The 21,628-nt window shown below is 39.5% G+C and overlaps 1 protein-coding gene across 1 annotated transcript; it reads right to left on the bottom strand.

Moving 5' to 3' along the window:
• Positions 1-1,102: 1,102 nt before the first annotated feature.
• LOC141797119 (D(4) dopamine receptor-like) lies at positions 1,103-19,878 on the bottom strand. Its single transcript, XM_074678547.1, has 4 exons — positions 19,115-19,878; positions 11,175-11,287; positions 6,398-6,981; positions 1,103-1,452 (listed from the first exon to the last, which is right to left on the bottom strand). The coding sequence occupies exons 1-4, from the start codon at positions 19,361-19,363 to the stop codon at positions 1,235-1,237; spliced, it is 1,164 nt and encodes a 387-aa protein (XP_074534648.1). The 5' UTR covers positions 19,364-19,878; the 3' UTR covers positions 1,103-1,234.
• Positions 19,879-21,628: the final 1,750 nt, after the last annotated feature.

Raw genomic sequence — 21,628 nt, 5'->3', positions numbered from 1 at the left:
ACAGCTTGTTACTTTTTCTTTCTTCACAGACTCTTACTCCAGGCACACCTATTCTATTGTCTCTTTTCCCTCGTGATCCTCCTCTTCACCTCTTCACATCAAACCAACCCTTCATTTCGTTGATTGCGCTTTTGTTCATTTTATTCACTGTAATATTGCTCTCATTTAATCAAATTTTCTTTTTTGGTGACACTGTCACAAGCACAACTCATTAAATTTTCAATTTCTATCATTTCTGGAAAAAACAAATCCCCTGATTATGTTTTCACACTTGCCTCTCAGTGCTTCCATATATAACTCTTCTGCTTTGACTATGAAATGTAGTAACAGTTAAATATTCATGAGGTCCAAGTTTATTCCCTGGCTAACACAAATGATTTTTTTTTTTTTTAACCCCGCTTCAGGTTTTGATGATGAAAAAAAGGATTGAATTGATTTATTATTATTATTTATTTTTATGAGATTTTGACAGGAGAAAGTAAACTCAGCTGACTGATCCACTAGATCAAAACATCAAGTTCATCTCATTCTCTATCATTTTTAATCTTTCATTCATTGTTAATTGAAAAATAATTTGGTGAATCTTGCAGAGAGGTTTGTTGTCTCTTTTGTCATGTTTGTGTCATGATGTTTCCTTTTTTGTTTTAAACACTCAAGGCTTTTAAAATCTGTTCCTGTCAGTCTGCATTCAAGTTATCTAGCAGCACGGCTCAAGGTAACTCACCTCAGACATGATGACATTTGACAACTGCACAGTCTCAGTCCCAGCGACGCTCAGGTGTCTGCTGCAGCTCAGCGTCAGAGAGTGAAGGGTTCGCGAAGAGAGCTCATCTATTCATGAATGATTTCACAACTACTGTATGTTTGGGCCACTCTGAACCAGGAAGATGGTGAGAAGTTTTGGGAAAACTCCTCACCATATCATTCAATTTACAAAAATAAGAAGTTTCTTAAAAAACGAGTTTTTTATTACAGATATTTTACCCACATCAAAATCAAAAATGCACAATTTTAACAAGCAGTTCATTTCAGTGCAAACTTTTATTCTGAAAAGAAGAATTTCAACATATAAAACATTTTCTCATCAGCTCTTTAGGCCCAAACAAACTCTGCTGCTGTAGAAAAATCAAAAATCTTGCAAAGAATAGAAACAAAGCAACCAACACAAACTACAGACGCTAAATCAGCCGTTGGGGAATCTCGTAAAGTCATTCAAACAGCAGCAGAGGTGTCCTCAGCCAGCGTTCTTAGAGAAGCAGCTGTGGAGAAACTTCTTGAAAAAGTTCCTGAACTCAGTGTTGAAGACGGTGTAGATGACGGGGTTGATGGCGCTGTTGACGTAGCCGAGCCATGTCACCACGCTCATTAGGGCCGGTGGGACGTAGCAGTCCTGACAGCGAGCCCGCATCGTGTGGAGGACGAAGAAAGGAGTCCAGCAGAACAGGAAGGCACCTGCAGGGGGGAAGAAGAGGTTTTGGTCAGTTCGGTTCATTTCAATTTCATCCATGCTGAAATCTTTAGGGGTAAAAAAGATCTTAACTGCATCTCCTCAAACGACCACTAGGGGCTGGTTCCAAATGTGAGTCAGTCTCAATAGGTTTCATGTTTACAACTCCAGTTATAAAACTTGTTACATAAACAATTTGTAAATGAAAAAACCCATTAGAGAGACTTTTATATGACTACAATGTTTAGTTTATTTACATTACTTTGTTCATAATGGGGGCATGGCCTCTTAAATTAACAGGTGGATAACGTTATTTTTGAGTTTACACCTCAGAGTAATGGATCTGTGACAGCACAAGCACTCTTTATCTGGAAAAAGGAGTCTGTAGGAGCAGGCTGAGTTGGGTTGGTTACACTTGTGTGTGTGTGTGTGTGTGTGTGTGTCAATTACGGGTGGTAAACTACAAAGGTAGGAACCTTGGTGTTGTGGGCAGGTTTTCCATCCGGTGGTATGAAACAGTTTTTGACCGCTGACGCTGGATGATGTTGGACGCTAAAGTTGATAGTACACAGGTTGATGAAGGTATTATACAACATTTTTGGTGATGGGTTTGTAAATAAAATGGACATATCATTGAAAACTACAACAAACGAGAGGAGTTTCATTCACAAAGCAGTACCAGTCGCGCGTCAATTATTACGCCGGGTGAGATATCTAAGTGGCTTAGAGCATTGGCTTGGCCTCTTAAGAGTTGGTAGAGTTAAACCATGTGCATAAGCGCTGTAAACTGCAGTTCCTCAAATGTCCACTTGAGGCTGTCTCCAAAATGGCAGATGACTCCATTATCACCCATATTAAAACATTCATGTTTACAGCAGAATAAAAGATGTTAAGAGCCTGGTACACAAACAAATTTAGTTTTAATACCTTTCTTTTTTTTCACATCCACACACACTGCACCAGGTCAAAGTATTTTTCTTATAAGTGATTCATCGGTAGGATATTAAAGTTACAAGTTTTGCATGAAGCATAATTAGGGGCATAGCTGGACAGGGTCCTAAATGTAGTCATAAGAGGCCAACCTCTTTGAAAGCAGGGGTTCACCCCAAACCTGGTCAACTAAGCACCCCCTGTGGGCCCTATTGCACTTTTGTAGACACATTTCAGTTTACAAAAGTTTTAATTTGAGTTTTGTTTGAACATTTTTAAATTTTCTATAACTGTACTTGCAGCATATTTTCTGTTTAAGATACAGTTTGTGGGATTCAAACATACAGTTGTGTCAATGTGTTTTTTATATTTGCATGTGAAACGTGGTTCAACCATGTTTCTGCATATGCACAGAGCAGACCAACTCCAAATATATGCTTTTTTCTTTTTCTTTTTATATCTATAAAGCTCACATGTTAATTTGACCAAGAGTATTACAAAGAAGAAGGAAAAAGTTGTTGTGCAACTTGTGCATCACATGAGTTTCCTGTCCCCAAAGGCTTCAGGACTTTATCGACGGCATGTGAGATCAAGGAAGCATTTTAATCTAGAATTTGGCACCTAGATATCTCTATACTTCTATTTCTGCACAGTCCCTTTAATGTAGCTGTTTGCACGCCTTTATCTCTGCATTTGCAGCATGTTCCTGTCTTTGCATTTGTTTCTGAGTTTGCCACACTGTTCTCGTTTCAGGTGCATTAGCCTAGTTGGCAACTGCACCTCCACACACCAATTAGAGACAACTCACTCAAGCTTCCGAGATTAAGCGTCTGAAGTTTAACAACATGTCACGAAGCTGGAAGCTCACACTGTTTGAGAACAACTTAAGGGAGACAAAAACCTGATAAACGAGGCACAAAAAGGGAGGTCAGAAAGTCATTAGAGTGTTTTATCTGATTCTACTGAAGCAGAAATCACAGTTGTTAACACTTGGGCAACATAATCTCTCAGTAAACACTTTCTAGGTGGTCATTAAGGGCCTGATCTTCAGTTTATACTCAATATTTATTACTGAGATGTTCTTTAAATGAGTAAATCTCCTCACACTTCAAACTCTGCCAAACTCTGAGGCTGCCCATCAGGTGAGCAGATGCAGATTAATGAGAAGAAGCTGCACACTGAAAACTCTGTCCGACCAAGCTTTACATAATAATTGGATTTCAGATTAAGTAGCAGCAGGATTAGCTGCTGTGTGCTAAAGGGAAGCACTTTTAGGCATTAGGACCAACACTGGCTGCTATTAATAGGCCGACCTTTTCTTACTGATGTGTGAGTGAATGTGAACAGACATCAGAGGTGGAGGTCAGCTGCCCAGATATCACGGTGGATGGATGGGAAACTTTTCATGAATGGATGGGATGAATGGGAAACTTTTCACGTCTTCTCTTTTCCCAACAAAGTCACTTAAGTTTTATTAATTTAAAAAGTTTGAGACATAAATTGCCCTACTCGTCGCTGCTGATAAATTATTTAGGAAGGAATCACATTGTCGTCAAAAAAAGTCCATTATGTAAATTTGGCGTTTGTTGGCTCAGCTGATAAGCAGGCGCCCCATGTACAGACACTAAAAATGCAGGATTTGCTGTCCTGTGAAAACAAAGATGAGATTCCAAAAATTTTTCTGACAAAAACATAAATAAATAAGAAAGGGAAAATTTAGGGAAAAATGCATCATGAGCAAAAACCTAAAAACCTAAAAGTCCTGACAAACCTCTGCTTGTAGCATTTATCAGGCTTTTTCAGTGCACTCAGTCTCCAGTATAAAGACTTTCTACATGTGAACTTCAATCCACAAACCTCAGCTGACCCAACAATTAAGCCTTAGCATCAGGAATTTGTTGCAAGATGGTATTTTAAAATCTCTGAGGCCGATTATTGTGTTGATAGTTTCTTTTTGGCATTAATGCTTTCTATTAAGATTTAGATTTCTTTGTCGTCATGATACAAGAATTGCAAAATTTAAGCAGCCAGTTGCCACTGCAATCAAGTACTTATGTTGGCATTAATTACCTATGTTTTTGGGAGAGTTTGTTTGTCTGTCTCTTTGTTTCTTGATGAAAATTTCAGAGAATGTTCAAAATGGGATAAGGAAGAAGTGATTACATTTTGGAGATGATCCGGATCACCGTCTGGAATCAGGATTTTTTAAAAGGATTCTTTATCATTGTGAGATAGGGACGTTTTCCCCAATATGTGTATATAACTCCACCATAAATGGTCGGAGTGCTTTGCAAAACAATACAAGACAAGGTCACCATAATTTCTGACAGATGTAACAGTACAAACCAGATCCTGGCAATATTCTGGATACTAAGATCCAGAATATGAAATATGTACTGGGTCATCATCATTTTCAACAGTGTCAGGAAACAAATTATCATAAAAACCTGCAACTAACACCAAACTGTAGCAGACAGTCTGCTGAAAGGGAGTATAACATTAAAGTCGGACTAAAGTGTTGGTGACAATCACAATATGCTTGCTCTTTTAAGTGAAATTTGAACAAAGGAGAGTTGTTCGGGAGCTAAAAGAGTCATATAATAGGTTACAGTATGATACGACATGATACATTACCATACCATGCAAAACAACAAGATACAATGCTACAAGATACGAGACGGTCGATACACAGTGCTATGATACAATTCAACACGATGTGATGCAATACGAAATGATACCACTCTAAAGAAATAAAAACAAAGGGAGACAAAATGATTCAATACGATGGATCCAATATGATACAAAACGGGCCAACGTAACGCAGTGCGACACAGTACGATCGAGTTGCTTTACCATACAAGAGAGGTTGCAAGAGACGATATGCAACTAAACAAGCTGATGTGATATGAAGCAATACCACACCAAAAGAAACAGAACGCAACTAAATAAAATAATACCATGAAAATTGTAAAATGTGATATGATACAACACAGGCCAGTGCAATAAGGCGCGGTTGCACTATGATATGATATGAGACAATAAGATATGATGAAATACGATACCATAGAAGTTGATGCAATGTGACGCAGTGTTGTAAGGTACAGTGTAATATAATAACAATTTATAAGCTAAGATAGAATTTTAAAAAATAGCAGTTGTTACAGTACAAAGTGATACTTAATAAAATGATGCGATTTGTTCAAAACAATCAGATCAATACGATTTGATGCCAGTCTATTGCATACCATACAACTGATACAGTGCAAATTTACCATACAATGATACAACCACTGATGTAGAAGCTAAAATATATTTTTCCTGTTTTTTTTAGCTGTGTAGTACAGATGACATCATCACTTTGATGATGTCACTACTTTGACACCATCCATGGGTGTGGCTATTCTTCTTTTTATTTACTTATTATGTGTGGTGGTAGGAACTAGAACTAAAGCAGCGCAGAACCTCAGAGTACAGAGCTCAGATATTTTTGTTGACCATCACTTTCATCATCATTTTCACCTTTTTCACCTTAGTTTTGCCATCATCATTTGTTTAGTTTTCATCCAGTATTATTTTCCTATTTTTGCCTGAACAACACATTGGCTCATTTTGGATTTTAGACCTTCTGAACAATAAACTCTTTAGTAAACTGAACAATGGGCCTTTGATGAATCTTTGGACACGTCACACAAAAAAAGGAAGAGCTACACTGAGCAGCTGGACTTTTGTAAGATTTAAAGATATAATACTTCATTATACAATACAACCTGATGGGATTCAAAATGATGTGATATGATACAATACACAAATGCTACTTTACTCAGGGCCAAACAGGTGTTTTAATTTATCATGCTGTAGCTCGGTACCTGGTCTATTGGTTATCCAGTCTTGTACAGCAGTGATGCCATTGACTTTGGGTTAAACTATGACCCTCACACCTCTGCTGCACATCTGTCAGCCTTTCTTCCTAATATTTCCTCTATCTATTCAGACATAAGGTCTAAAACGTAGCACACTCACCCACGACAACAGGCAGCACCTTCATGGCCTTCCTCTCCCGGGTGTTGATCTTGGCCGTCTTTCTCTTGCGAGGTTCAGGGTTGAACTTGATCTCTGCTAAGCTCACTGTCCGCACAGGCCCATCTGTGTACTCCACTGAGTTGAAGTTCTGCTCCTGAGACGGGAACTGATCCTCTGGAGAGTCCGTGAGCTCTCGCTCTATGATGGGCGGCAGCGGCGGAGGCAGTGAGGCCAGCGGTGGCAAAGAGGCAGCGGCCTCCTGGAGCTTGCGGCAGGCCTGGATGCTGTTCCTCAGTTTGGCTTTCCTGGCCTCCTCCCAGCGCCGCAGGCCACGAAACATGCCACAGTACAGCAGCAGCATGATGGGACAGGGGATGAAGAAGGAGCACACAGACGAGTACAGGACGTAGTCGTCGTTCTCCAGTTTACACTCTGTGGGGTCGCGACCTGGGACGTTGTTGATACCAAAGATGACGGGAGAGGCCACGGCGAGAGCTAGGATCCATGTAGCTGAGAGCAGGACAGTCTGCCGCAGGTCTACGTGCTTCCTGTTGTAGTTCAGAGGGATCAACACGGCAATGAACCTGCAAAATAGGAGACATATTACACATTAAACTGGTGTTGTCAGACAATTAAAAAAATTAATTGCAAGATTTGAAATTAATTAATCTAATTAATCGCGTTTTAATCTAAATTCTGCTTAAAGTCCCCAAATAAAGAATTCAAATTCTGGGAAATTAAAAAATTGTAGAGAAAATTTGTAAACCCACATTTTTTCAATCGGATTGCAACAGTTTACTGCATCTGTAGAAGTAAATTATGTTTTGGCGAGGCATGTCAATCAAAATCATGCTCGTAAACCACTGTGGGTGAGAGCGGTGCACTCTTTGGATGAGAGCTCAGCATGGATATGAGGAGAAGATGTGAGATGACAGAGACATAGTGAGACGCTGCAAGTCAGAAAAGTTAAGGCAGCTCACGCTCCAACTGAGGATGTGTCGCAGTAGTTCAGAGAGAAAGAGTGGCGCCATTGTGAGAAAAAATGACGGAGATCATGGAGAGGATCAAAGGATGGAGCACCTGAGATGAACGCGATCAAAAAAAGTATATTTTGTCTGTTTTTTGAATCAAAAACAAGAAGACAGACATAAAAGAGGTGAGTCCACTCTTCTTAGGTAGTTTTGGGTTTACAGAGTCATAGAAAACAATATATTTGGGTCTTCAAAGATCGTTCAAGATGCTCTGAAAATGGCTGGCAGCCAATGAGTCTTAGGAAATAACATCACGGACAGCTTTAATGACCTGTAAGAGGAAAGAGGAACAGGCAAAATGCTTTGGGGAAACTTTTTTTGGAGAACTTGTGGAAAGTGTTAGTCAGTGCACAAGTAGAACAGCCTGTATGAACCTGTAAGGTGAAACTCAGAGCACAAAAAACCCTGTTCACAACTCAATAGAGTCTGATGTGTTTATTCTGTCATCTTAACTTCATGCAGTTACTTCAAAATGACGATGTGCGTCATGTAATCAAAAGAAGAGGGATGGAAGAAGTAAACAAAAATGATTAGAAAAATAGGATGAAGGAAAACAAATCAATAAAAATAACAATGACAGTCAGCAGCTGCTACCAGACAACACAAAGGAGAAGAATGAAGTGCATCAAAAGCAGAAAAAATTACCAGAATATTCACATCCAACTCTCATGCTAGTAATTACAGTCTTTAGGTTGAACTTCAAAATAAATCTTCCCAACCTGAATCCTGACAGAATCAGAGCGCTCTCTTAGACCCAGACTTAGTATTTGACTCTTTTGACCTTTGTCAGCTGAAGACGGTGAAACTCATGACACTACTGATGTTTCCCTCCAGATATTACATGAATACATAACCATGTAAAAATGTGTATTTTGAGAGCACACATATGTTGACACCAGCAAAGTGAAACAGAAGAACACATGTCAAAGTCAAAATCCTTTAAAATCATGGCTGCAGTTAAGAAAAACTGTTTAAAAAATGTTTCTCTTGTAAATCACAACAAATGTTAGTGCTCACTAGAAAAAATGCTTGAACCTACAGGGCAGCTGTTTCTTCCTGTTTTAGGTGTTCATGCCCAACCATGATGTGACTCTTGCAAGCAGGATGTGTGACTTGTGGGTGGTTTATCACAATAATGAGATAACTTCAGACACATTTGGAGGTAACAGATATGCTTCAAGCTGCTTGTTTATGACCATATCACTCAGGAAATATCACAATACCAGGCCTCCAGTCATCAGGTTTCAACAGCAAACCCTGTCAGACACCATCTTTTTAGCTCCTTTCTCACCTCTTTAACCATTTGATGTTTATCTACATTCACAGTAATTCAGATAAACTTCTTTTTCCCTCTTGTGTGTTACACTAACACCAACTGCACGTTGCACCTTGTATGAGTGAGCCACCCTGAGTTGTTTGTCAGTTTCTTGTCATTTTTTCATCTCTTTTTCTTAACCTTTGCATTTGGAGTGGGCCATTACTTTGTTTGGTTCATTTGTTGGTCATGGACACCAAACTTTTTGTGTCTTCAGTGATATTTTTGCTACTTTTTCTCCTGTGTTTGTCTGGAGATCCTACATGTAACCATGGCTGCATTGTTTACATGTGAACTCAGCTGTTAGCAGCCTGTAGCATGTCAATGCTAACTGGTGCAAAGCCTGATGTTTCCTACAAGGTGAGGAGAGGGAGGTGAGGACGACGTGCTGGTTCTCAGGTTTGAGCTAAGAAGTGACGACATCGACCTGTCCTCCCATCCATCATTATTGGGAACGTAAGATCTATCTCCAATAAGATGGACAAGCTAGCCATGCTAACCCAGCAACAGAGGGAATACCAGAAGGCAGAGTAGCATCATGCTATTCACAGACATGGCTAACAGAGCTAACACCAGACACCAAGAAGAGCTCCACCTGTTGTCAGCAGACAGGATCCAGGAGACAGAGACTGAACAGACTGCTGAAGAAGCTCAGTCCTGGACCCTGTGGAGGTGAAGGCTGGCTGACTGGACAATGATGGACAAGCTGACATCATCTATTTTCTTTTGGACCTTTTTGCACTTTCTATACACTTTTTTACTTTTTTTTTCTTGATTGCTGCTGTGACTCCTCCTCAGTTAAGTTGTACTTGTTAAAATGACGATAAAGTTTTATTCTAAAAGCTTTTCAAAACATCATTAGAACAAAACATCAGCATAAAAACAAGTAAAGTGCACAGTGTTTAGTTAAAGGGGGTAATCCAGTTTGAACAGATGGGTTTTGAGTTGGGATTTGAATGATTTGATGGAGTTTGACTGTTGTATGTTTGAAAATAGAAATAAATGAAAAAAAAATCTAAAAATTGCTGCAAAAAAGTAAACCAGAAACAGGCGATCTGATGATCAATCATCTGACGACCATACTGCCCTCATGTGTTTCGGAGGAAAATTGCAGGACAATGCAGACACATCAACACATCAACATTTTCTGTTATGCAGAGTCAACCGATTACCACTATTAGTCACTGTTAAATAAAGCATGGCTAGTTTTCGTGCTAAACTAATCTGAACTAAGCTTCATCTACATACAGACTTGAATAACATCAATCTTCTCTGACTTTTAAAAAGAAAGCTGGTCTCTGAGATCTGACCTAATGTGCTGATTAGTTAGATTAGCTAGTGCTTTCTCCTGTCTTCATGCTAAGCTAAGCTGCGGCTAAAGGGCTTGGGTTGTGAACCGGATCAAGCCAGTGAGATGTGGAGTGACTTCTTTGACTTTCACATGCAAGAAAAGTCTTCATTCAGGAGTCCCTCAGCCCAGGGGTCCCTGTGTCTGCTCAGTAATCCATCCATGAGTGACAGCTCATCACTCAGTTTGTTGCTAAAACCGTCAAACCTTCACAGAGACAAGAAGATTTCCCTCCAGCAGCAGCAGGTGGACTCTCTGCGGACCTTTAGGATCCGTGTCTTGAATTATTCAGACTCTGTCGCTCATTTAAACCTCTTACTGCTGCCGGCTGCCTCAAAAGCTTCAGATCATCATCATCAGTCCATGTTAGCCCCAACCCCTCCATCAGTCTTTGAGGTAATCATATTTTCCTGGAGTCGGACATCAGAGTTTAGGAGACGCTCTGGTTTTTCTGCTCAGATTTTCATCCCTCAAGCACAGATAATCTCATTGAGCTGAAGTTAAAAGCTAGCAGTTCATCACCACAGACTCATCCCTCATTGGAGACTCTAAATTGTTCCTGATGTTTCTTCTTTTGGAGCTTTTACAGGAAACAGACAAAGTTAAAGCCCTGATTTTATAGAGTGATCTGTTTTCAGATTGAAATACCAAGTGAGGGGTCTTCAGGGCTTCGGTTTGATTAATCAGCTGGTTATTTCTGGGTGACCTTGACCTCAGGCCTGTTGAAGCTCTGATTACACCTCTGAGTATCTAAGCTATGGCTGAACTTTGACCTCATCCATTAATTCAAGTCTACAGGGTTTCCTCAGGTTTCCAAAGTCTCTACAGGGGGTTTCTGGGAATGCTGCTTCTTGCAGTTGGAGATAATTCACAACAAATAACTTCAGAAAAAAAATTGTTGTCTAATCATTTTATTTGATAGCATGGCTGATTTACTAATCTGTCCTGTGTTGCATCATAATGCATCATATCCTGTTGTTGGGTTTCCTCTTATTCTTTACTGCATATTCTTCTTTCATTGGTTTTTAACATTCAACCGTATTTCATTGTATCATTTCACATCCCATAATACTGTGATGTCACCTGTCGATGCTGATGGCGCAGAGGTTGAAGATGGAGGCAGTGCACAGCATCACGTCCATGGTCATGAGACCGTCACAGATGGTGGTGCTGAGGGTCCAGACGCCATCTTCGAACTGAAACACAAAGGACCATGTTTGATACAATCATTCAGAGCAAACACTCAACAAAAATTGGTTACAAATACATAAATACATCAGCCTATTGTTGTGTCATTTTTTAGCATTTGGAGTGGATCATTGTTGGTTGTGGACACCAAACTGGTTTTGTCTTCAGTGATATTTTTACTTTTTTCCTCCTGTGTTTGTCTGGAGATCCTACATGTAACCATGGCTGCATTGTTTACATGTGAAATCAGCTGTTAGCAGCCTGTAGCATGTCAATGCTAACTGGTGCAAGGCCTGATGTTTCCCACAAGGTGAGGAGAAGGAGGTGAGGACGACATGCTGGTTCTCAGGTGTGAGCTAAGAAGTGACGACATCGACCTGTCCTTCCATCCATCGTTATTGGGGACGTAAGATCTATCTCCAATAAGATGTACAAGCTAGCCGTGCTAACCCAGCAACAGAGAGGCAAGCATCATGCTATTCACAGACATGGCTAACAGAACTAACACCAGACACCAAGGCCACATTGGAAGAGCTACACCTGCTGTGAGCAAACAGGATCCAGGACACAGAGACTGAACAGACTGCTGAAGAAGCTCAGTCCTGGACCCTGTGGAGGTGGAGGCTGGCTGAACTAGAGAATGATAGACAAGCTTCTATTCTATTCTATTCTATTCTATTCTATTCTATTCTATTCTATTCTATTCTATTCTATATATGGAGTCTTCTGACTCTGTCTCAGCGATAACTTGAAACTGTGAGAGCTTGTTTTGCTTTTTTTGTTTAAATACCTGCATTAAATCCTGCTTTGTGCTCTTACCACCAAAGCACTGTATAAACTCTGATTGTAAAGGTGCAATCTGAATAAAGTAGTTTCATTATTGATCTGCAGCAACCTCAGACAAATACATCCAAACAATAGCAGCAGAATGCATTCCCTTTAACAGAGATGTCTGCATTTGATTTGTTTGCTTTTTTTTTTTTATTCAATAGTCTCTGTTTGTTTGAAACAGATCGAGGAGCCACATTTAATTCAATTGTACTTTCAGTTTTTCAAGGATCTTGAGACGTCCAAAACAAAAGGCACTTTGATTACAAAGTGATGAATGGAAAAATAAACGGACACAAAATGCAAAAGAGTACAGAGAATCTGAAAAACATGGACTCATTTTTTATCGTTTTCATTGTTGTTCTCTGATCCATTATTAATGTGAGGCCCCTTGGCTGACCTGTGACCCCCGCAGAGCAAACAACATCAGGAGGAATGTACAGAGGCTCTTTAGGACACATGGACACTTAGTGTAACAGGAAACATACAGAACCAGGATTTAACTGAGTTTTAATTTTAGGGAAGATGTATATCAGTTCCATATTTTTAATTTTATTTATTTTATTTTTCTAAATCTATTTTTAAAACAGACCCAAATGAGTCTGCCTGTTTACATAGGAGAATGGGTGTGGCTTTTTATGAAGGTCAATGGGAGTTCAGACCTAAATGTTAAAGGGACAGTTCACTAACTTCAAACTAAATGTGCTAATCACATAATAATAGGTTGTGTATGAAAAGAAGAGGGATCAACGAACGTGAAATACAGCAAATATCATTGCATTTGTCCAAATCACAGTGATAATAAATAAAAAGATTAATAAAATGAATCAATAAATATAGAACACCTTTTCCTAATGAATGAAAGAGCTGTATTGAAGTTATTTAATATATGAATAATTGAAGTGATGCATAAAAATGAAAGCTATAATGGTGTTTGATGCAAATCATGTAAAATTGAAATATTCAAACAGTTAATAAGTGGAGCTGTTTTATCCATGTTAAATTGCTAAAATTCAATAAAAAATGTTTAAAAAGGTATAAAAAGATATCAAAACAAGCATATAATTACAAAAAGGTGACAAAAATGTCAAGAAAGCAGAAAGGAAGAAATGTGAAATGCAATAAAAATAAATACAATACAAAAAAAGGAGCATGTGTCCACTAAAAGTGTTTTTTTTTTTTTTTTTTTTTTTTTTGCACTGGTATGGCCTGCTTTCTCTGCACAAAACATATTAAAACAAGACTTATTTATCATTTGAGGTTTTGGACTCTTCAACGTCACTTCTTCCTTACTGATTAATCAGCTTCAAGAGGGGGGGGGGGGGGGGGGGGGGGGACTTCTAATACCTACTTTGATGACGACTTTAACAGAGATTTCACGAGAGCAACCTAGCTTAAAGGTCCCATATTATGCAAAAATCACTTTATTAAGTCTTTTAGTGAAATTTGTGGGTCTTTGGCTTTCCTCCCAGCCCACAAAATGTGATATTTAATGAACAAACCTGTACTTAGTAGTGCTTGTGAATGTAAAATCCTGACCTAAAATGAGCTGTTTGGATTTTGGGGGTTTGCCAACATCAGCGATTCCCTTTTTTGACCAATCAGGAGCAAGTCTGACCTGATTGGTCCACCGGAGCAGATACCCCCGAACCCCCTCCCTGCTTATGCCAAAGTTGAAGAGCCATCACTGCTTTGTTTTTGGCAGTAAACAGTCACATAGTTCCATGCACAAGTTTCCCATTTCAGAAGGAGACAGACTAAGTGTCTAGAGTTCATTTATCAAGGAAATGTTCCAGCTACACTCAGTAAAACTGTGCATGTGTACTAGTCACTTCACAGCAGACTGCTTTTCCAACTTTGGACAGTACAACAGAGGGCTGGCGAATAGACTGGTCCTCCTGAATCCAGGCACATTACCAACCATCCTCCAACAAACCTGGGACCCTGGAAATGTGAGTATTTTAAATGCTGTGTGCTGTGGAGCAGATGTAAGAGCTTTTCCTCAGTGTCCCCCTGTCTCTGTGTTAGCTTCAGGATGCTAATTTTAGCTGCGGTTAGCCTGTTGTTTTAGCCTGTAATGTTACGGTAAATGAGCTTCGCTGTTTTCTAAACATTGTGCACTCGGAGCTCGTGGCGCCGCTCTCAGTGACGAGGAAGAGCGGGGCGGTATCAGCGGTGGCTCATTTACATATGAAGGTCACGCCCACTAAATCAGGGCGTTCTGAACAGAGGGGCTATGAGGGCCTGGAAACAATGCTGCTGTGCTTGATTTATTGGCTTTTTGGACCAAAACATGTAACTACCATTTCATGAAGATATCGATGATCCATATTAAACTGCAGAAAAGGAGCAGAATGTGGGACCTTTAAGTTTGGGGTCTAGAACTGCTACAAATGCCAACACATGTTTCTTTAAAGTGCATTTAAAACTGTAATTTTTTAAATGCATAAAAGAAAATATGAAGCATCCAGGACATTTAAAAACAGACTTAATGACCTGAGAAACTTACCCTAGGATTAGAAAACTCTGTTGAGAAGTGCTCTGATATTAAGATTGTGGGTTTTACTAGTGTGAAAAGAATCAAAAGTGCACTCAGTGGATGAAAAAAAAAAATGTATAAACTGTGTAAATGGGTCACAAAAGTTGATGACTCAGTTTTTTAATCATCTTTATTATGCACAGCTTTGACGTAAAATGCTGCTTCGGTTTGCAAAAAAGAGCTTAGTAAATTTGATTTCCATTTGCACAGGGTGTGTTGCACTAATAAACTGAGTTAGGAAAGTGAATTAAGCAAGAAAATCCGGTTTATGAAACTTCTCTCTGAAATGCCCCATTTACTGACGCTAAGTTTTTTACATAAAAGACTCAAAAGTCCAACTTTCACTCTGATATAACTGCTCAAAGCTCTTAATTTTTAGCTTGTGCTGGAGGTAAAAGTGTGGCCGAATAATCTCATTTTTAATCCCAGTCCTTGTTAACTCATTAAAGCTCTCCACATAGCTGTAACTGTGTGTTGTTATAATGATCAAACTCAATGTGAACTTCACACTTGAAGAGTTTCTTTATTGATAAATGAGCCGATGGACTGTTTACATTCCAGCTGTTGACCTTTGACCTCTGCGAGGTCCAAACTGATTTAAAGAAGGAGATTTATCAGAATTAGATTAATTGCCAAGTAGTTTTACATTACAAGGACTTTGTCTTGGTTTGTTGTTGCAAATAGTTGTTACAAAAAACAATTAGCTTAAATAAAATAACATTAATATAAAAACAGAAGTGATTGACTGCAAAAATAAAAAGTAAAAAAAGGAAATATAAACGATATGTACACTAAGAGACAGCACAACTGTCTGTTTAAGTGGTAGTTGTGACTTGACAGCGCAAATAAGCAGTTGTACATAATGTATATGATAGGTGTCTCTGGGGGATGGGTCAGTGGGGTCAGGGGCCTTGTTGATGAACGACTGCATGTGCACAGGAGAGGGCACCTTTAACCAGAATGTGCAATAATTCCACAGAATCGGTGAGAAAAGTGGGACATAACACAGCTGGAGTTGTTCCCCTGATTTTCATGAGCTCTTCTCTGGTGAATGAGCTCCGACTATTGCAGCAAAACACGGGATTAAAAGACAAAAGGAGATGTATTAACAATGTGCACCAACACACTGAAGTGGCTGTCTGCGGCACCATTGGAAGTTTATATATTTCTCCTTTGGTGGGTTCATGTTCAGAATAAAAAGTATACACAGATATGTAACAGGACTCTGGATATGTACAAAAGGTAAAGTTAAAGGTAGTAATCATTTTTAGGGATGCACGATATATTGGTATCAATATGGGTGTTGGCGGGGCTGCACGGTGGCACAACATTTAGCGCTGCAGCCTCACAGCAAGAAGGTCACCGGTTTGATTCCCAGCTTGGCTGGTGGGCCTTTCTGTGTGGAGTTTGCATGTTCTCCGGCTTCCTCCCACAGTCCAAAAACATGCTCACCAGGTTAACTGAATGCTCTAAATTGTCCCTAGGTGTGAGTGTGTGTCTGTCTGTGTCAGCCCTGTGATTGGCTGGTGACCAGTCCAGGGTGTACCCCGCCTTTCGCCCAATGACAGCTGGGATAGGCCTCAGCCACGACCCTGAACTGGATAAGCAGTTCAGAAAATGAATGAATGACTGAATATCGGTATCGGCTTGGGATGGGTATTGAATTAGGTACTTTTATAGGTATCGACCGAATTCTGTCAAAAGTCCAAAAAACTGATTCATGTAAAATCAAAAGGTACCATGTACCAAGGTACCTAAATGCATCCTTGTGACTTAGTGGGAGTGGAAGAGTAGGCGATTTTCCTGCTGGACATGAACACAGCATTGCAAGTTTATATATTTAAGAATAAATATGTTAAAAGAAAAAAACAAAAACAAATTGATATTATTTTACCACATAAACACAAAGAAGTACCAAAAATTGGTACCGTTGAGTACCGGTACTGATTGCCAGGTACTGGGCATTGGTACTGTATGGTTTAAAATGTGAAAGGTATCCATCCCTAGTATCGACCAATGTTGGTCATTTTTTAACATATCAGTATCGGCTGATATTTACTCATTAGCTGCCGGCCATTTTCAGAGCATCTTGAACGATCTTTCAAGACCCAAATAATATTGTTTTCTATGACTGTGTTAACACTAAAACTACCTAAGAAGAGTGGACTCTGCTTTTACGTCTCTTCATGTTTTTGAATCAAAAAACAGACACAACTTTTTTGATCATGTTCATCTCAGACCCTCCATCCTTTGATCCTCTCCATAGTCGTCTTTCTCACGATTGCGCCGCTCTTTCTCTGAACTACCTCGACACATCATCTCAGATTGTTTTTTTTTAATGTTTTTTTTACTAATATCAATATCAGTAAATATTGGTTATCGGCCATAACAACAATATTAATATTGGATATCAGTATCGGCCAAATTTGCATATAGGTGCATTCCTACTTCTTTTTTTTGCAGGGGTAACCAAATGAGCTAAAAATTATGAATTTACCTGAAACCTTGGAGGATCATGACTTCTACCCTTTAAACCCTAAGGTCCCTCAATTGGGGGACTTTAAGGTAGGACTGAATGACTTTGGAAAACAATCTAATTGCATTTATTTTGGACCAATATTGAGATTGCAATTTAGCATTTTATTTTTTTGGGGGGGTGTTTATCTTCTACATTATTCACTGAACACAAGCAATAAACCGGTCCTGACCAACACAACAAAGGATACTGTCAACATAAAAACAACTCTTTCCTGGAGGCCAGGCCTACATGTTATGAGGAAATGAGATGAATGGAAGCATGAATTGATAGGAATAACATATCTTGATTTAACTTCTAAATTCACAGTATAATATTGACTGATTGGTTTAACTTCAAGCCTGGTAGATGTGTAATGTATTATCATTTATTACTTTGAATAAAATCAAAGAAAGGAAAAAATCTTTAGCTTAACCACTGAAATGTCAACATGTGGAATGCACTTTTTCATAAAATGAAAAAAAAAACAATGGGTGAGCAAATATTAAAAATATCATTAACTGTAAAAAAATCTTACTGATCTTTTATCAGTAACAAAACACAAACTAAAGTAAAGGCACTTCAATTTTTTTTTTTAATTGCAGCACTTGCGATTTGAAAGTTGCATTATATTACATTGTGACGTCAGTTTGAATTCGTTTAATTGTTCAGCTCTACTTTAAGGTCACTCCAAAAGGCATAAAAATGAAGCATTTAATAATCTCTGAGCCAGTAACACTAATAACAATACTGCCACCTTTTCTATTGAGTATGTCATTTTTCTAGCAGAGACCCAAAAAAAGAGGCCAGTGCTTAAAAGGTTAGAAGGTAACACAACAAAGACGCAACATTTAAGTTTGTTGAAATCAGTCATGTATGGACTTAAAAGGATGATGTTTGCCAAAACTCAAGTACCAATAAAAGAAAAATATGATACATTAAAATGCAAAAATTAGTTGTGGTTTGGGATTTAAGCGTAGCCACTGGGGTATCCGATCAGAAATATCAGGTACAGCCACCTCTGTCCATCCTCTAGCTCAGCCTCTGAAGTAGTGCTATATAAATGATGGGAAAGTCTCAGGATGGAAAGGTCAAAAACCATAAATTGATGATTTTTATTGTATTTATATAAAATATATAAATGTATATTTATATAGTATTTACTCTGAGGATGTTCATAAGCTGATTTCTTTGTGTCAAAAGCCCTGTAATGTACCCATATAATTCTTTATGGAGGAATTAAGACATTTCTAACAGGATTCAAAGGGTTAATTAAAGGTCAAACGCATTACATGTGGTGTAGAAAGTGGTTTTAATGGTCTATTTGAGTAGATTAAGCTGAAAATGAGGTGGAAAATGTATTTTCTCTGATGACGGGTGGCATGGCAGTCAGTCTTTACAGAAACACCCGAAATAAAATCACATTTTCTTATTAAATTAGTCATTTTACGTTGACCTATTTACCCCCAGAAACCAAGAAACCTCTAAGATGCAACTTAATACAACCACATCCACTCAAATATATAATGATTCATCAGAGCATGGATTGAAGTTTAAGGAGTTTCATGTAATCTTTGATTTTATAATTACAGTTAAGTCAAAAAGGGATTTGTCACATTTAAATTAAGGGACCGCCAAGCACCCTGAGGATCTTTAAGGAGCTTAGGTGTTCCCTTCCCAAATCAATGGACACATTAAAGGATCTCTCTTTAACACCTTAATTAATTAAGATTAAGGTGAGTGTGTTTCTGAGGTAAATTTGAGGTTTACTTGGGAACTCCGAGAGGTTTGGTGACACTGTGAAGAGTTCCAGGAAGAAAATGTTTCCTTAATTAGATTTGAAGAAAACAGTAAACCAGCAGAGACGTGTCAGCCCAACACCTGCAGCTTAACACCTGTTTAAAAAGTGTCCCATCTCAACTGCAAGTAAAGTGTGTTTTCTGTTGCTCTCACCTCTGAGTAGACGAAGAGCGGCAGGACGAGCACGGCGAGCATCAGATCCGCCACCGCCAGACTGACGATGAAGTAGTTGGTGGTGGTCTTCAGCGCCTTCTCGGTGAACACACTCAGACACACCAGCAGGTTCCCGCAGATGATCACCACGATCAGCAGGACGCCGAACACCAGCGCCGGCAGGTTGTGTCCCCTCTCTGCCGCCTCCGGGGCTGCCTCAGCCGCAGCAAGGCTCAGGTTGGCCGCCATCCCCGCCGCGGCTCTTCCGCCCCGTCCCGGTACGAGCCACAGTAGCGCAGCCAGTTGGCTCTCATGAAGGCCGGGCCGGACTCTGGACCCAGCACTGGGAAGCCATCCCGAGGATTCGACTCAGGTTGTGCTGTGGAGCTCCAGAGTGCTTTGGTGCGCACTTTACGCAAATACGCGCGTAAAACCGAACAAAAACAGGTCCAGTTTGGTCGTTTTTAAAAAGAAATACGCATTTTAACTCAAAAAAGGTAAGAAGTATGCCAATAAAGTTCAGTTAGCCAGAGAGAAAAAGAAAAAGAAAGTCACAAAGATGCAAAAATCGTCAGATACTTGAGGAGGAAACCCATGACTTCTCAGTCCAATCCACGCTGTGCTGAGTGAACGACCCTCTGGAGCATCTCTGAGGTCAGAGCGCGGTAAGTGTGTCGGACTGCGGGTGGTTTCAGCTTCTGTTTACCTGCAGCCCGCTAAAGGCCAACAGGGTGAAATTAGCCGATTAAAGCCGCTTATCAGCTGCGCTTTGCGGTGTCCTCCAGTCCTTGAGCTCCAGCAGGAGACTGTCTTTCCATCTGTCTGTCGGTCCACGTGTATGCGTGTCAGAGAGGGAGACAGTGAGAGGGAAGGGAACGCTGCAAAAAATGTCACTTTTATAAAAACTTATAAAAAAAAATCTTAGAGGGGCTGTGTATGGAAGAGGATTGGGGCCACTGAAGACAAAACAAAAAACCAACTAAAACAACAAAAAAGGCAATTTTTTATTACTATTTTTTCTAAGAAAAAAAGTCAAATTTCTGAGATAAAAGTCAAAATGATACAGTTAAGAGCTTCAAGTCAATCATACTTTGAAGTAAGTTTAACCATGTGTATATACCTCTCACTTCATGTGTTTGCACTTTTATAAAAGCATAAAATAAAGTAAAAACCAAGTGGCAATCTCCAGTCTGAGAATATGAGACAATGCGGAAGTGATAAAATCTGCTGTTTCTCGAGTGTCCACTTGAGGCTGGATCTGGAAGTACTGGAAATCCCTTACACACCAAGCCAAAAAAAAAAAAGCTATTTTCAAAGCAGAAATTAACCTATTAAAAAAACGTCTCCTGTCTGAATCGTCAATTTTACTATCAGCACACACTGTATGGGAGTGAATTTTTTTCTAACTTGGCAGTTCAGAGGATATTAAGATCACAAGCTCGCCCAATCAGAGGCACAGCTCAGGTCACGTGACGGACAGGCGCCCTATAGCTGTTTGCAAAGCCACTTCCAATATGGCTTTCATAGCCAATTTGCTTCATTTTCTGTTTCAGAAACAGAGGGGTAGCGCCAAGTGCTCTATATCGTTTTTGGTAGATTCAGAGCTATGTAAAAAAAAATGATGAAAATGTACCGTTTTGGATGATTTGACAACAAACATATAATATTATCAATCGGTAGTACGGCACTCTAAGGTAACCAGATGTTTACATGCCACCTTATTTTTAACCAGATATACGTCATACTCGCTTGTACACATAGACTGTGTATAGAGTGGACAGTGTGGCTCTGTCATTTACCATAGTATGATTTTAAAAATTACCCCAGTCACAGGCGACGCCATTTGCAGCCAGAGTCTGCGCAATACAGATGGTGAGGGATTCTGGGAGAATCTGAGTGGAGCCCAGTGACAAAAAATAATATATTTTTTTCTTTAGAGTCTAATTACTTCTTGACCTTCCCCCCCCAACATGTTCTACAATCCCCCCCCAAAAAATACACAATTATGGCAGCTGTCAATCATCGTTAAATATGACGTAAAGCCTCGTTTCTAACCTTATAACTAATGAAAACGAAACTTCTCAGAAAAAAAGAGGACCTGAATACAAGGCAGCCAAATGATATCTTCAAACCACTACCACAATTGGATGTGAGAAACATTTCTAAGAGGTGTATTAACTTTTTAAAGTTTGACCATAGCCCATCTGGAATGACTGGGGAGATGGATTTTTGAACTACACTGCAGACAGCCGCCAGGGGGAGCGGTTTTTGTGGCGACCTCACTTTGTACCTAGCAAGATGAAGTCCAATTTTTTTACCAGAGAAAAAAGTCAGAATTCTGACTTTAATCTCAGTATTTTGAAACCCCCCCCCCCAACAGGACTTTTTTTCAGAGGCCCTTATCTGTAAGTGATCTTGAAAAAGGCTCCAAGTCTTCCAAAACAATCACACACCTAGTTAAAAGTCTCATCTTTACAACAGTGTGTCTGAGACTCCAGGCCAGAAGGTGGCGCG

Source organism: Halichoeres trimaculatus, unplaced genomic scaffold (assembly GCF_033239565.1).
Source record: "Halichoeres trimaculatus isolate MK-OKI-2021-1 unplaced genomic scaffold, fHalTri1.1 fHalTri1_scaffold_10, whole genome shotgun sequence".
NCBI lineage: Eukaryota > Metazoa > Chordata > Actinopteri > Labriformes > Labridae > Halichoeres > Halichoeres trimaculatus.
The sequence above is the reverse complement of the archived record's forward strand: the minus strand, read 5'-3'. Positions and strand labels throughout refer to the sequence as shown.